Source organism: Quercus suber, unplaced genomic scaffold, assembly GCF_002906115.3.
Source record: "Quercus suber isolate HL8 unplaced genomic scaffold, Cork oak 2.0 scaffold_42, whole genome shotgun sequence".
Lineage (NCBI taxonomy): Eukaryota > Viridiplantae > Streptophyta > Magnoliopsida > Fagales > Fagaceae > Quercus > Quercus suber.
The window spans coordinates 343423-355436 of NW_027069507.1; the positions used below are offsets into that span (position 1 = coordinate 343423).

The 12014-nt window shown below is 35.9% G+C and overlaps 1 protein-coding gene across 4 annotated transcripts; it reads left to right on the plus strand.

Moving 5' to 3' along the window:
- The first annotated feature begins 305 nt into the window (after positions 1-305).
- Positions 306-6480, plus strand: LOC112022407 (dolichol-phosphate mannose synthase subunit 3). 4 transcript variants are annotated; one of them, XR_010628151.1, is made up of 6 exons: positions 306-525; positions 1211-1346; positions 1449-1556; positions 4108-4201; positions 5859-5928; positions 6251-6480. XR_010628151.1 is itself a non-coding variant. In XM_065771309.1 (5 exons), the coding sequence occupies exons 2-4, from the start codon at positions 1248-1250 to the stop codon at positions 4165-4167; spliced, it is 267 nt and encodes an 88-aa protein (XP_065627381.1). In that variant the 5' UTR covers positions 306-525; positions 1211-1247; the 3' UTR covers positions 4168-4201; positions 6251-6480. The 4 variants fall into 4 exon arrangements, 3 of the variants coding, with proteins under 3 accessions (XP_065627381.1, XP_065627382.1, XP_065627380.1); XM_065771309.1 differs by lacking the exon at positions 5859-5928; XM_065771310.1 differs by lacking the exons at positions 5859-5928; positions 6251-6480 and adding an exon at positions 5039-5185.
- The last annotated feature ends 5534 nt before the right edge of the window (positions 6481-12014 follow it).

Here is a 12014-nt window from a genome sequence, read left to right on the forward strand (position 1 = left end):
TAAAGAATATAAAAAAATTATCAACCTAAAGTAGAGATGCAAGAAAAATAAAAAAATCCACAAAAAAATTTAGAGAGAGAGAGAGAGAGAGGGAGAGAGAGGGAACCTTTTTTTTTTTTTTTTTTTTTTTTTTTATAACAGACAACTCTTTTTTTTTTTTTAATGGTTTACAGACAACTCTTTAGAACTTAAGTGCAAATGATATATAATGTTAGAGGTACGGATGTAAATTTTAAAACTTTAAAAAGCACAGAATCAAAATTACTCAGTTGTAAATTGCAATTTTTTTAGGAACTTAAATTGCAATTAACTAGTAAGAAATATTTCTCTCTTCAACTGTCTCTCTCTCTCTTTGATATTCTGTCTCAATTGGGGGCATAGCGGTTCTTTTACAGATTGTCCAGTCTCTCTCTCTCTCTCTCTCTCTAGCCGATTTTGGTCGTTGATTCAGTCCACACCACATTCGAATCCCGATTTCAAAGCTTACTAGCAAATACCAGACGGCTCCGAATTCTTTTCACAAAGGTAAATACCTCTTTTGCTTCTTTTTTTTTTTTCCCTAGAAACTTGGAACCCTATTCTGTTCAAGGTTGCTTCAGTTCAGGTATAGCTGACTCCTGACTTTTTGTTATGATTGTTGCATTGTATTTGTGGGTATGTAATTTAACAATAAAACAACTTTTCAAGATATGAATTCTGTTTTGTCCTTAGAAATATGTTCAATGAGATACTATCTTGTACTGCTTATGCTCAAGGAAATTAGTTAAAAGAAGTGAAATTTACAATTTTCTTCTCTATAAATACAGTTTGAGCTAAAACCCTTAAACTGTAATAGTGCCTTGACCATTAGTTTGGGTTAAGAGTTTCATTTTCTCTATAAGCCCTATTCTGAATGATGGATTGCAACTTCAGAACTAGGATGACAAGACACGGTACAGGTACAACACGCTGACACGAGTAATTTCTGAAAAATTATAACATGACATAATGGGTACGACACCAGTACGATAACCCAAATGAAGTGGCCGTGCTTCTATGTGACATAATGTAATACATAGACACTTGGCATCTTGGGTTACCTATCTATGTAACATAAGCCGATATGGCTATCAAACTTAAAACATATATTCACCTGCCTTGTTTTTCATAAATTATGGAAATATACAAATTTTTTTGTTTTCCATTTACTGTATGGTATTGTTTCATATAGGGAGGAATTAAGAAGCATTGTCTAATTGAACATCCATATGAAGCACATCGTGAAGCTTCTGATATTGCTGGTGGCAGTATCTGCCTTTTGGATTGGTCTTCTTGAGACTGTGGTCCCACGTTCTTACGCTTGGTTGGTGAGAATTTCATCCTTTATGATCTGTCTAGTGGCTGAAGGCATGTGGTATTTCTCACCTTTGCTTAGATTTGATTATATGTCTCATCTTGTTACTTTGCAGTTGCCGGTATATTTCATTGTGTCACTTGGGTGCTATGGTCTTTTGATGGTTGGGGTTGGTTTGATGCACTTTCCAACATGTCCTCAGGAAGCAGTGTTGCTACAAAAGGTTCTCAATCCTTTTCCCTAGTAAATTATTTGACTTTTTGTTCTTAGTAAATTTATGTCAGTCAATTATATTTGTGCAAGAAACAAAACCTCATGTGAATGTAATGACTGCTTAATGTTAAAAAAAAACTCGTGGGCAATAGTGCACTTTAATGGTCATCTATATAGTAAGATGATTTCCACCTTTCTTTGGGCATATTATCTGAAATATCTTTGATGAATTGGATTTCCAAATTCATTAAGACTGTCCAGACTGTTGGAAAAAGAAATCTAATGTGCCTTCTCCCAAATTTCTTTGTGGTTGCAGTTGTTCAAAAGGTAGGACTACACTGTATGTACTTGACTTTCAATTTATACAGTCCCCACCAGTGGATATTAAGTTCCTAGAGAGTCTTGTTGTATTTGAATATGCTTTGCTTTGAATGCCGATGCTGTGATTATCAGACCATAAAATTCAAGGCATACTTTCCAACCATGTTCGTTTCTTTGGACTAGTTAAGCAAATCATGATTGGCAGTGTGGATACCGATGTGTTAATAGTATTTACTATGATATAATTCCATTATATATTAAGAAAACCCTTATATTGTTTTCAATGATGATTTTTTCTATTTAACTTAAATAATTATGGTTATTTTATTATGAAAATTTTAAAATTTTGGTAACAACCTTTCCACTATTCTCCACTTCCAGTACTCTTTTTCCTCTCCCCTTCCTGGAAATTGGCTAGTTGTTTTTTTTCTTTGATTGTCTAAGGAAATTTTTATTTGTGTATATACACTGCATGTGTCAAGAGCTAGCTTAAATAGTGGAACTGTGGAAGATTTGCATTAGAATAATTTTTTTTTTTTTTTTTACAAGTAATATGCATTAAATTTTTTTTCGCCCAAAGCTTTTTTCTTTAATTTTTTTTTTCTTTCTTTTCATTCGGCTCCCCCTTCTCAAGCTCTTAAAAGTTAAAAACCCATTTTTCCTTTCCCATCCAACTCCATTTTCTTTTTTTTTCTTTTTCTTTTTTCTCTCTAACCCGTTTTCATTTTCACCATGCGGAGCTCTCTCTCACCATTGTTGAGCTCTCTCTCTCACATCTCTGCCGCCCCTAGCCACCTCCCTAGCCCTAGCCGCCGTCACCTCCATCGCCCTAGCTGTAGCCGCTGTCGCCATAGATCTACTCTCTCTCACCTCAGCCACCACCCACTGCCACCAATCTGGTCTTCTTCAGTACATCATCTCTCAATCCCACACTCACTGTAAGTTCTTCTTCTTTTCTTTTCTAAAGGTATTCTTTTTTTTGGTCATCTATATAGTTAGATGATTTCCACCTTTCTTTGGGCATATTATCTGAAATATCACTGTATGTACTTGACTTTCGATTTATACAGTCCCCACCAATGGATATTAAGTTCCTAGAGGGTCTTGTTGTATTTGAATATGCTTTGCTTTGAATGCCGATGCTGTGATTATCAGACCATAAAATCCAAGGCGTACTTTCCAACCATGTTCTTTTCTTTGGACTGGTTAAGCAAATCATGGTCGGCAGTGTGGATACGGATGTGTTAATAGTATTTACTATGATATAATTCCATTATATATTAAGAAAACCCTTATATTGTTTTCAATGATGATTTTTTCTTGTAATTGGCTAGTTGTTTTTTTCTTTGATTGTCTAAGGAAATTTTTATTTGTGTATATACACTGCATGTGTTAAGAGCTAGATTAAATAGTGGAACTGTGGAAGATTTGCATTAGAATAATTTTTTTTTTTTTTTGAGTAATATGCATTAAAATCTTAAATGTAATCTAATTGTTAATTTCTAGTTTTTACTTAGCAAAAAATCTGATCTAATTTAACCTACCTATTTAATTTTATCTATAATGTCAAACTCTTGTCTGTTCACAGAATCACATGGCACAGAAGTTACAATACTCATCAACAAAATCATTTTTTTCCATTTAAATAGTATTCAGCATTTTCTCTTTTTGTATTGGCTGATGTTTCCAATTATTCAAAATCTATGTTTATTGTAAAAATCCTAAAAGAGCTATTACAAAATTGTGGAAATAATTGAGGAAAAAAAAGAGAGTTGATATTGGGGGGAAGAGGATTCTTCTTTTTGGGGAAGGATAAGCCTTTTTGGAGAGGTAAAGGAGGCAATTGCCCCTCCTTACCCATTTTCAAGTGAAAAAAGAAGAAGCTCTCTTAGTCAATTTGAAAGAGGCTATCAAAGTTGAGTTTCCTTTTTCTCCTTGCAGTGAACCAACTCAATTGCCCTGGTTTTTGTTCTGTTATGTTTCCCTGATACTTAATTGGCTTACTTATTGACTTATAAGTGACTCGAAAGTGTTTTGGATCACCATGTTGTGGAACATAAGTGTGTCAAGCTTAGGATTTTACATTACTTAAACTGTGGATCTCTAGCATTGTTAGAATTTTTGGTCAGAGGATAAGGCAACAAAGTGATGGTTAGGATTTCTAGTTTGCATAACCATTGGGTTAAATCTGTTCTAGGAAGTTCCGGTTTGCATAACCATTGTAAATTCTTTTTGCACAGGACATTGCAGAGGCCAAAGAATTCTTGAAGCAAAGAGGAGTTGATGTGGACTATGATTGAAGGCTCTCTCTTATGGCGCTTTTGAAGAACCAAGGTGATTTTAAGACAGTTTCAATTCTATATGATCACAACTTGAGGTACAAATTGGATGATAAATTGTGTGGGAGTGTTGAATTCAATGAGGTAGAGTTTACTTACAGCTCTCTAAAATTGGTTCGGTATTTGAAACTATAGATGCAGAATATGTTGTGAATTTTGTGAGTTATTTTTTATTATGCTGAGTTTCTTTTCTTATTAAACCCATGGACAAGCCTATTGATAGGTCACAATCTGAATGACCCCTTGTGATTAACCCTAATTAATTAATTTAGCCAAGTAATTAATTAATCAATTAATCATGCAATTTTTATGGAAGCACAAACAAATCACCAATCAACTAAATATGCAGTGGAAAATAAATAACACGGTGATTTGTTTACGAATGGGAAAAACCCTAATGGCAAAAACCCCACCGGGTGATTTTCAGGTCACCACTCCCGAAACTCCACTATTATCAAATCAAGCGGTTACAAGTAAAGGAATCCCAAGTACCTTACCAACCTACAGTTGAACTCTTACCCCAATACCCAATTAGCTTTTGAAGAACCAAGGTGATTTTAAGACAGTTTCAATTCTATATGATCACAACTTGAGGTACAAATTGGATGATAAGTTGTGTGGGAGTGTTGAATTCAATGAGGTAGAGTTTGCTTACAGCTCTCTAAAATTGGTTCGGTATTTGAAACTATAGATGCAGAATATGTTGTGAATTTTGTAAGTTATTTTTTATTATGCTCAGTTTCCTTTTTTTATTAAACCCATGGACAAGCCTATGTTTCCATTGATCGGCACTCTACTGTTCTACTAATTTTATATATTAGTATAATAATAGGCTTGTATATCATCGGAGTAGGACTCATCAAAGAACTAAGAACCCACGAGGTTGCCATTGCCGAACTCAATAATCTTTACCCCTCTTTGTTTGTTACTCTTTACTATAATACCATACTACTTTTGGTTCTATGTTTCATCTTAGTAATCAACTTGGACTTGCCCTTGTGTTTTGCTAATGTCTTTTTTATTGTTTCCATAGAGGCAGAGTATGCATGCCAAATGCTTGTAAAAATTACCCAGAGAGTAAAAAATAAATAAATTAAGAGATTTGTGGACGCTAATTAGTTAAGGGCTTTAGGACGGTGCTGAACATGAATATGATAGAGCTATATCTATATGCTAACTTATTTTTTGGGGGGGTTTAACACTATATTTTTGCAAAAAAATAAAAAAAAATCATCTAATTGTGGTTTGGGTTGGTCTATATTAATTTAATAAAGATGTGTATAGTGACTGAGATTGAACTTTTTGTGAGAATTTGGTCAAATTTTTGAATATTAGATGAAAAGAAACTAAAAAATAAGTGGAAGTTCATTTGTCCCATACAAGCACCAGTTTGAATGATCCATTCTTAGGATAAATTGCACTTAAGAGAAGTTTTTGGGGGAGGAGGGTATTGCATAATTAGTGAATAATTATTAAAAAAAAAAAACTATAGATAAAATAGCGGTTATTGCAAACAAGTGAGGGAGCTAACCTAATAGGTAAATGATTCAATGCGTCTTAGATTAAAGAGTACTATTATTTTCATAAAACTTGTGGATGTACAAATGATTTTATATCTTGAAAATTCTAATCGTGCTTCTCATCTGACAAAGTGGTCCTTCCTTCATTCCTACACCCTTTTGGAAAAAGATGGTGGATAAATGGATGGATGGAGAATTAGGGGTGAGTATAAATGAAACACATGTCATAAATTCTCTCTATCTCTCTTGCACTCTTTCTAACTATTATTTGTGGTTTACATTTTTCACAATTGTTATATTATTTTAATTTATATTTAATTTTGATAGTGGTTTAAGTAATCAAATTAAGTTATTATTATTGCTAAATTAAAAAAAAAAAAGTTATTACTGTTGTTTATGATATATTATATGATTATATTTGATATAGTAATATGTGTACTTATTTATTGAGGCATTGATACTAATACAAATTCACTTTAATTGTTTCATTTTAACTCATGTTTAATGCTTTTTTTTTTTTAAAGGATGGCACTAGTAGAAAAGAAGAGGACAACTCAAACAATAACATGGAGGTCGAAAGCAACTTGGAGGGTGACCTAGAGGAAAACTAATATAGATCTTTTCATAATTCTAGTTGTTTAAAACAATGTTTTTATGTCATGGTTTAATTTTGGGATTTCTTTATATATTCTATATTTTAAAGTTTGAACTTATAAGAATTTTTATGTTTCAATAGATCAATTTTTAGTAATCATTGCATTATTGTAACATGATAGTTAAACAAAAATGATATAAAATAAACTAAAAATAAATAAATAATAAAATATTTAAAATATTATATAAAATATTATCACTGACATAAAAATTTGGTCATAAATAACTTTGTAATGACGACAAAGTCACTCGCAATTTATAGAATAACGATGCCACTTAAGTCCTTGCAAAAACATTTTAAGTGACAGCTTAACGTCGTCACTATTATTTCTAACTAATTGTGAGGAGTCAAAAGTCCTTACAAATAAATTTTAGCGACGGCACTATTTGTCTCTAAAAAATATGTCGTCAATTTGGAATTCGCAAATAATTAATTGTGAGGGTATGAAGGTCTTCACAAATAGTTGTTAATGATGACTGTTTCCTTTCGCTAAAAATAAGTCGTCGACTTTTCTCGTCGTTTGGTAATATATTTGTGAGGGCAAATTTGTTCAATAACGACGGTGGATTGTCCTCATAAATTATCTATTTGTGAATGTATGGTCGCAAACTCTCTTTTAGCAATAAGAACAAATACGACGGCCTTCAAGGGCCATATGTCCTAGCTAATAATCTTTTGCAATGATATTTGAATTTTTGCCAGGGCATATTACCCTCGCTAGTAGACTCTTTTCTTGTAGTGATGATGAAATTGATTCTTGGACAGAGTTTAAAGATGCAAGAGCAATCATATTTTCGTGGAAAATTTTAATTGTAATTGAGGAAATCTTTAACTTGGTCATTCCAATAGGGTGAGTGTGATGTGTTTGATTCCCAAGAAAGTGAGGGGGAATTAAATGAAGGAAAAAGAAAATAAAGTAATATTATTTACAATATTCGATTCAATTATTTTGAGAGTAAATTTTTGCCTAATGTGCTATTTTTTCTGTTAGTTAGGTTTAGACATAGCAAAATAGGTCAAAATTTTCTGACCTGACCTAAACCCGATTTTTTGACTTGAAGCAAAAATGGGTTGACCCGTGACCCGATCCATGTTTTTTGTGGGTCAACCCAACCTAACTTGTGACACGTACCATTTTTTAAAACTTTTTTTGGGTAAAAAATATAATAAAATCAAGACAATATTTGTTTAATTATTTGTTGTGAGCTTTAAGGAAACAATTGAGACATTTACATAATTGCTAGGGCCGACTTGATGCATTTGGAGGCCTAAGGCGAAAATTAATTATCTTGTTTTAGATGCAAAATTAATACTAATTAACATGTACTACGTAAAATTTTTTCTTTTTTTAAAAATTTTATAGACAGAAAAAATTTGACAAAAATTTTCATACTTGTTTTTATGGTAGATTGATAATGGTAAGTAAAAGAGTAGTGTTAGTGGTAGACTTAGATGAAAACTAGTAAAAATTTGTTAACTAAACTCTTATTATTATTCTTTTTTTTTTCAGTGCAACATTCACAATATTTTTTTACAACAAATTCTAGGTTTTAAGTTGCCTTTTGTTTTCTATTTGAAAATACTACTATAATTATTTTTTTGCCATCAATAACAGTCTGTAACAACCTATTACTTAGTATTAGTTGTAAAATTGTTGTGAAAAATATTATGGACGTTGCATTTTTCTCTATTTTTTATTTGTTTTTCATCTGGTAAAAAAATATTATTTTATTTATTGATTATAAATAACCTTGTGGGGCCCTTGGGCCTGACAGCCACAGCCCATCGCGTAGTAGTCCCAAGGCCAACGCCGAGGAGGACTGTCCAGCCAAGGCTAAGTTAGACAAAGCCTCTTTTTTGACCCACGCCGAGGACCTCTTCGTCCTCGGCATACTAAGGATAACTTTTGGGAGGGGACAAGCCCAGAGCAAGCTGTCACATTCACACTTAATGCATTCACCTAACCCCTCTGGCCGCATTAATGGGGATATAACCCCTTAGCAGGGCAACGTTGATCAGAGTGAACCACTTGAGTACCGATAAGGCCTCTGATGGGACGGATGGCCAGAAGGGAGGCGAATGGATGATCAACAGATGAGAGAAGGAGATAGGAAGATGAAGACTATATAAGAAAAGCAAGTAAAGTAAAGCAGGGGGGGAAAAAAAGGAGAAGAAAATGGGCTCCTCGGCTATGGGCCGAGGAGCATTCCCCCAGTTGTAAATTAACTCTAAGTATTTTCTTTTATAAAAAAGAGTTCATGCTTGGTGAACGACGGCCAGTGCCTAAACCTTTCACCCACTCTCTACAAATTTATTGTTTGGGCTTGATTGGGCTGAAAATCCAGTTGTACTCAGGGTCAAACGCAAATTGAGTCCCTACAATTGGCGCCGTCTGTGGAAAGGATTAGGGTGCTGGCCGGCGCACCAGGCGATTGTTCTAAGTGGTCGTTAAACCAAAAAAAAAAATATATATATATATATATAGAAGATTCAACAGCGAAAAGAGAAATCTTGATATTATTATTTCATAAACAGAAACAGTACAAATTACAATCAGAGGCTCAGGCAGGTGTGTTTCACACACAAATTTACAAGCTAATCCTACCAGCTAGTTCTACAATCAGAGGCCCAGGTGGACCCGCCCTAAAAAAGCTAGCCGGAGGGAAGTGTCAAGCCGTGCTTTTATTGGTATAAAGAGAATGGGAGAGCTTGACACAAAAAGCAGGGAAGGGGGAGGGCCATCATGTTTCCAGGCCACTGACAACTCCCTTCTCGGCGCAGCAGAGCTGGAACAAAGAGAGGAGCAGATGCAGGGGCTCCGGGATACCTTCCCCCATGATGTTCCCTTGATTCTCTCCGATCCTCACGAGTGTTGGCCGTTGGAGACGGCAACACTCGAGCACCGCCCATGAGATGAATTCGCACGTCTTCTTCGTCGGGGGTGCGCTCCGAGGAGAGACGTTAGGTACTCTAACAACATCCCTCTGGGCCACCTTGTAGGGCACCATCGGGGTTACGCCTAGATTCTACCGCACCGGAAGCCCAGTGGGGGCTGCGGCCATACTGGCTTTTGCCAATTCCAGTCACAATTCCGGCAGGGTTGTTAAAAGGGCTTGGGGAGCTGGAAGAATGTGTTTTTTTTGTTTGTGTTGAGAGGTCCATGGATTGTGGAGAAACCATCTCCCCACCTTTTATAGGGGATGGAGGTTGGTGAGAATTAATTCATGTAGAGTTCGAAAAGAGAATTATCAGCTGGGCTAATAATGAAGCCACCAATTTCCAAGGAGGCCGTAGACCGTTGGACTCATGTTAATTCACGAGGACATTAATGAAGGCGCGTTTCGCGCACCGAAGCGTCAAGCGCGGAACACGAACAGACAAAGGGCGCTTCATAAATGAAAAAGATGGGGCCTCGAGCTGGAGGCGAGATCAACGCCACGTGTAAAGATCATAATCCGACCCAAGGAGGAATCACCTCCAGTAAAGCGATCCGAGGACAAACCTCTACTTACAGAAAAATAGAAATGGTAGACAGAACCAAGGTATTGCATGGTCCTCGGACCCAAGCCTATGGTAAAACTATTCACACCATTATACCTGGGTACTAGACAGAACCAAGGTATTGCATGGTCCTCGGACTCAAACCTATGGGGAAACTAGATACTTACAGAAAAATAGAAGTGGTAGACAGAACCAAGGTATTGCATGGTCCTCGGACCCAAGCCTATGGTAAAACTATTCACACCATTATACCTGGGTACTAGACAGAACCAAGGTATTGTATGGTCATCGGACTATAACCTATAGGGAAACTAGATACTTACAGAAAAATAGAAGTGGTAGACAGAACCAAGGTATTGCATGGTCCTCGGACCCAAACCTATGGTAAAACTATTCACACCATTATACCTGGGTACTAGACAGAATCAAGGTATTGCATGGTCCTCGGACCCAAATCTATGGAAAACTAGATACTTATAGAAAAATAGAAGTACTAGACAGAACCAAGGTATTGCATGGTCCTCGGACCCAAACCTATGGTAAAACTATTCACACCATTATACCTGGGTACTAGACAGAATCAAGGTATTGCATGGTCCTCGGACCCAAATCTATGGAAAACTAGATACTTATAGAAAAATAGAAGTACTAGACAGAACAAGGTATTGCATGGTCCTCGGACCCAAACTTATGGAAAACTAGATACTTATAGAAAAATAGAAGTACTAGACAGAACCAAGGTATTGCATGGTCCTCGAACCTAAACCTATGGAAAACTAGATACTTATAGAAAAATAGAAGTACTAGACGAAGCCAGGGTATTGCATGGTCCTCGGACCCAAACCTATGGTAAAACTATTCACACCATTATACCTGGGTACTAGACAGAATCAAGGTATTGCATGGTCCTCGGACCCAAATCTATGGAAAACTAGATACTTATAGAAAAATAGAAGTACTAGACAGAACCAAGGTATTGCATGGTCCTCGAACCTAAACCTATGGAAAACTAGATACTTATAGAAAAATAGAAGTACTAGACGAAGCCAGGGTATTGCATGGTCCTCGGACCCAAACCTATGGTAAAACTATTCACACCATTATACCTGGGTACTAGACAGAATCAAGGTATTGCATGGTCCTCGGACCCAATCTATGGAAAACTAGATACTTATAGAAAAATAGAAGTACTAGACAGAACCAAGGTATTGCATGGTCCTCGAACCTAAACCTATGGAAAACTAGATACTTATAGAAAAATAGAAGTACTAGACGAAGCCAGGGTATTGCATGGTCCTCGGACCCAAACCTATGGTAAAACTATTCACACCATTATACCTGGGTACTAGACAGAATCAAGGTATTGCATGGTCCTCGGACCCAAATCTATGGAAAACTAGATACTTATAGAAAAATAGAAGTACTAGACAGAACCAAGGTATTGCATGGTCCTCGAACCTAAACCTATGGAAAACTAGATACTTATAGAAAAATAGAAGTACTAGACGAAGCCAGGGTATTGCATGGTCCTCGGACCCAAACTTATGGGAAACTAGATACTTACAGAAAAATAGAAGTGGTAGACAGAACCAAGGTATTGCATGGTCCTCGGACCCAAACCTATGGTAAAACTATTCACACCATTATACCTGGGTACTAGACAGAATCAAGGTATTGCATGGTCCTCGGACCCAAATCTATGGAAAACTAGATACTTATAGAAAAATAGAAGTACTAGACAGAACCAAGGTATTGCATGGTCCTCGGACCCAAACCTATGGTAAAACTATTCACACCATTATACCTGGGTACTAGACAGAATCAAGGTATTGCATGGTCCTCGGACCCAAATCTATGGAAAACTAGATACTTATAGAAAAATAGAAGTACTAGATAGAACCAAGGTATTGCATGGTCCTCGAACCTAAACCTATGGAAAACTAGATACTTATAGAAAAATAGAAGTACTAGACGAAGCCAGGGTATTGCATGGTCCTCGGACCCAAACCTATGGGAAACTAGATACTTACAGAAAAATAGAAGTGGTAGACAGAACCAAGGTATTGCATGGTCCTCGGACCCAAGCCTATGGTAAAACTATTCACACCATTATACCTGGGTACTAGACAGAA

Excerpts from the sequence above, each read along its gene's own strand:
- LOC112022407 (XM_065771309.1), top strand. The coding sequence starts at position 1,248 with ATGAAGCACATCGTGAAGCTTCTGATATTGCTGGTGGCAGTATCTGCC. Across the intron at positions 1,347-1,448 it reads CACGTTCTTACGCTTGGTTG|TTGCCGGTATATTTCATTGT; the intron begins GTGAGAATTTCA and ends GTTACTTTGCAG. Across the intron at positions 1,557-4,107 it reads AAGCAGTGTTGCTACAAAAG|GACATTGCAGAGGCCAAAGA; the intron begins GTTCTCAATCCT and ends CTTTTTGCACAG.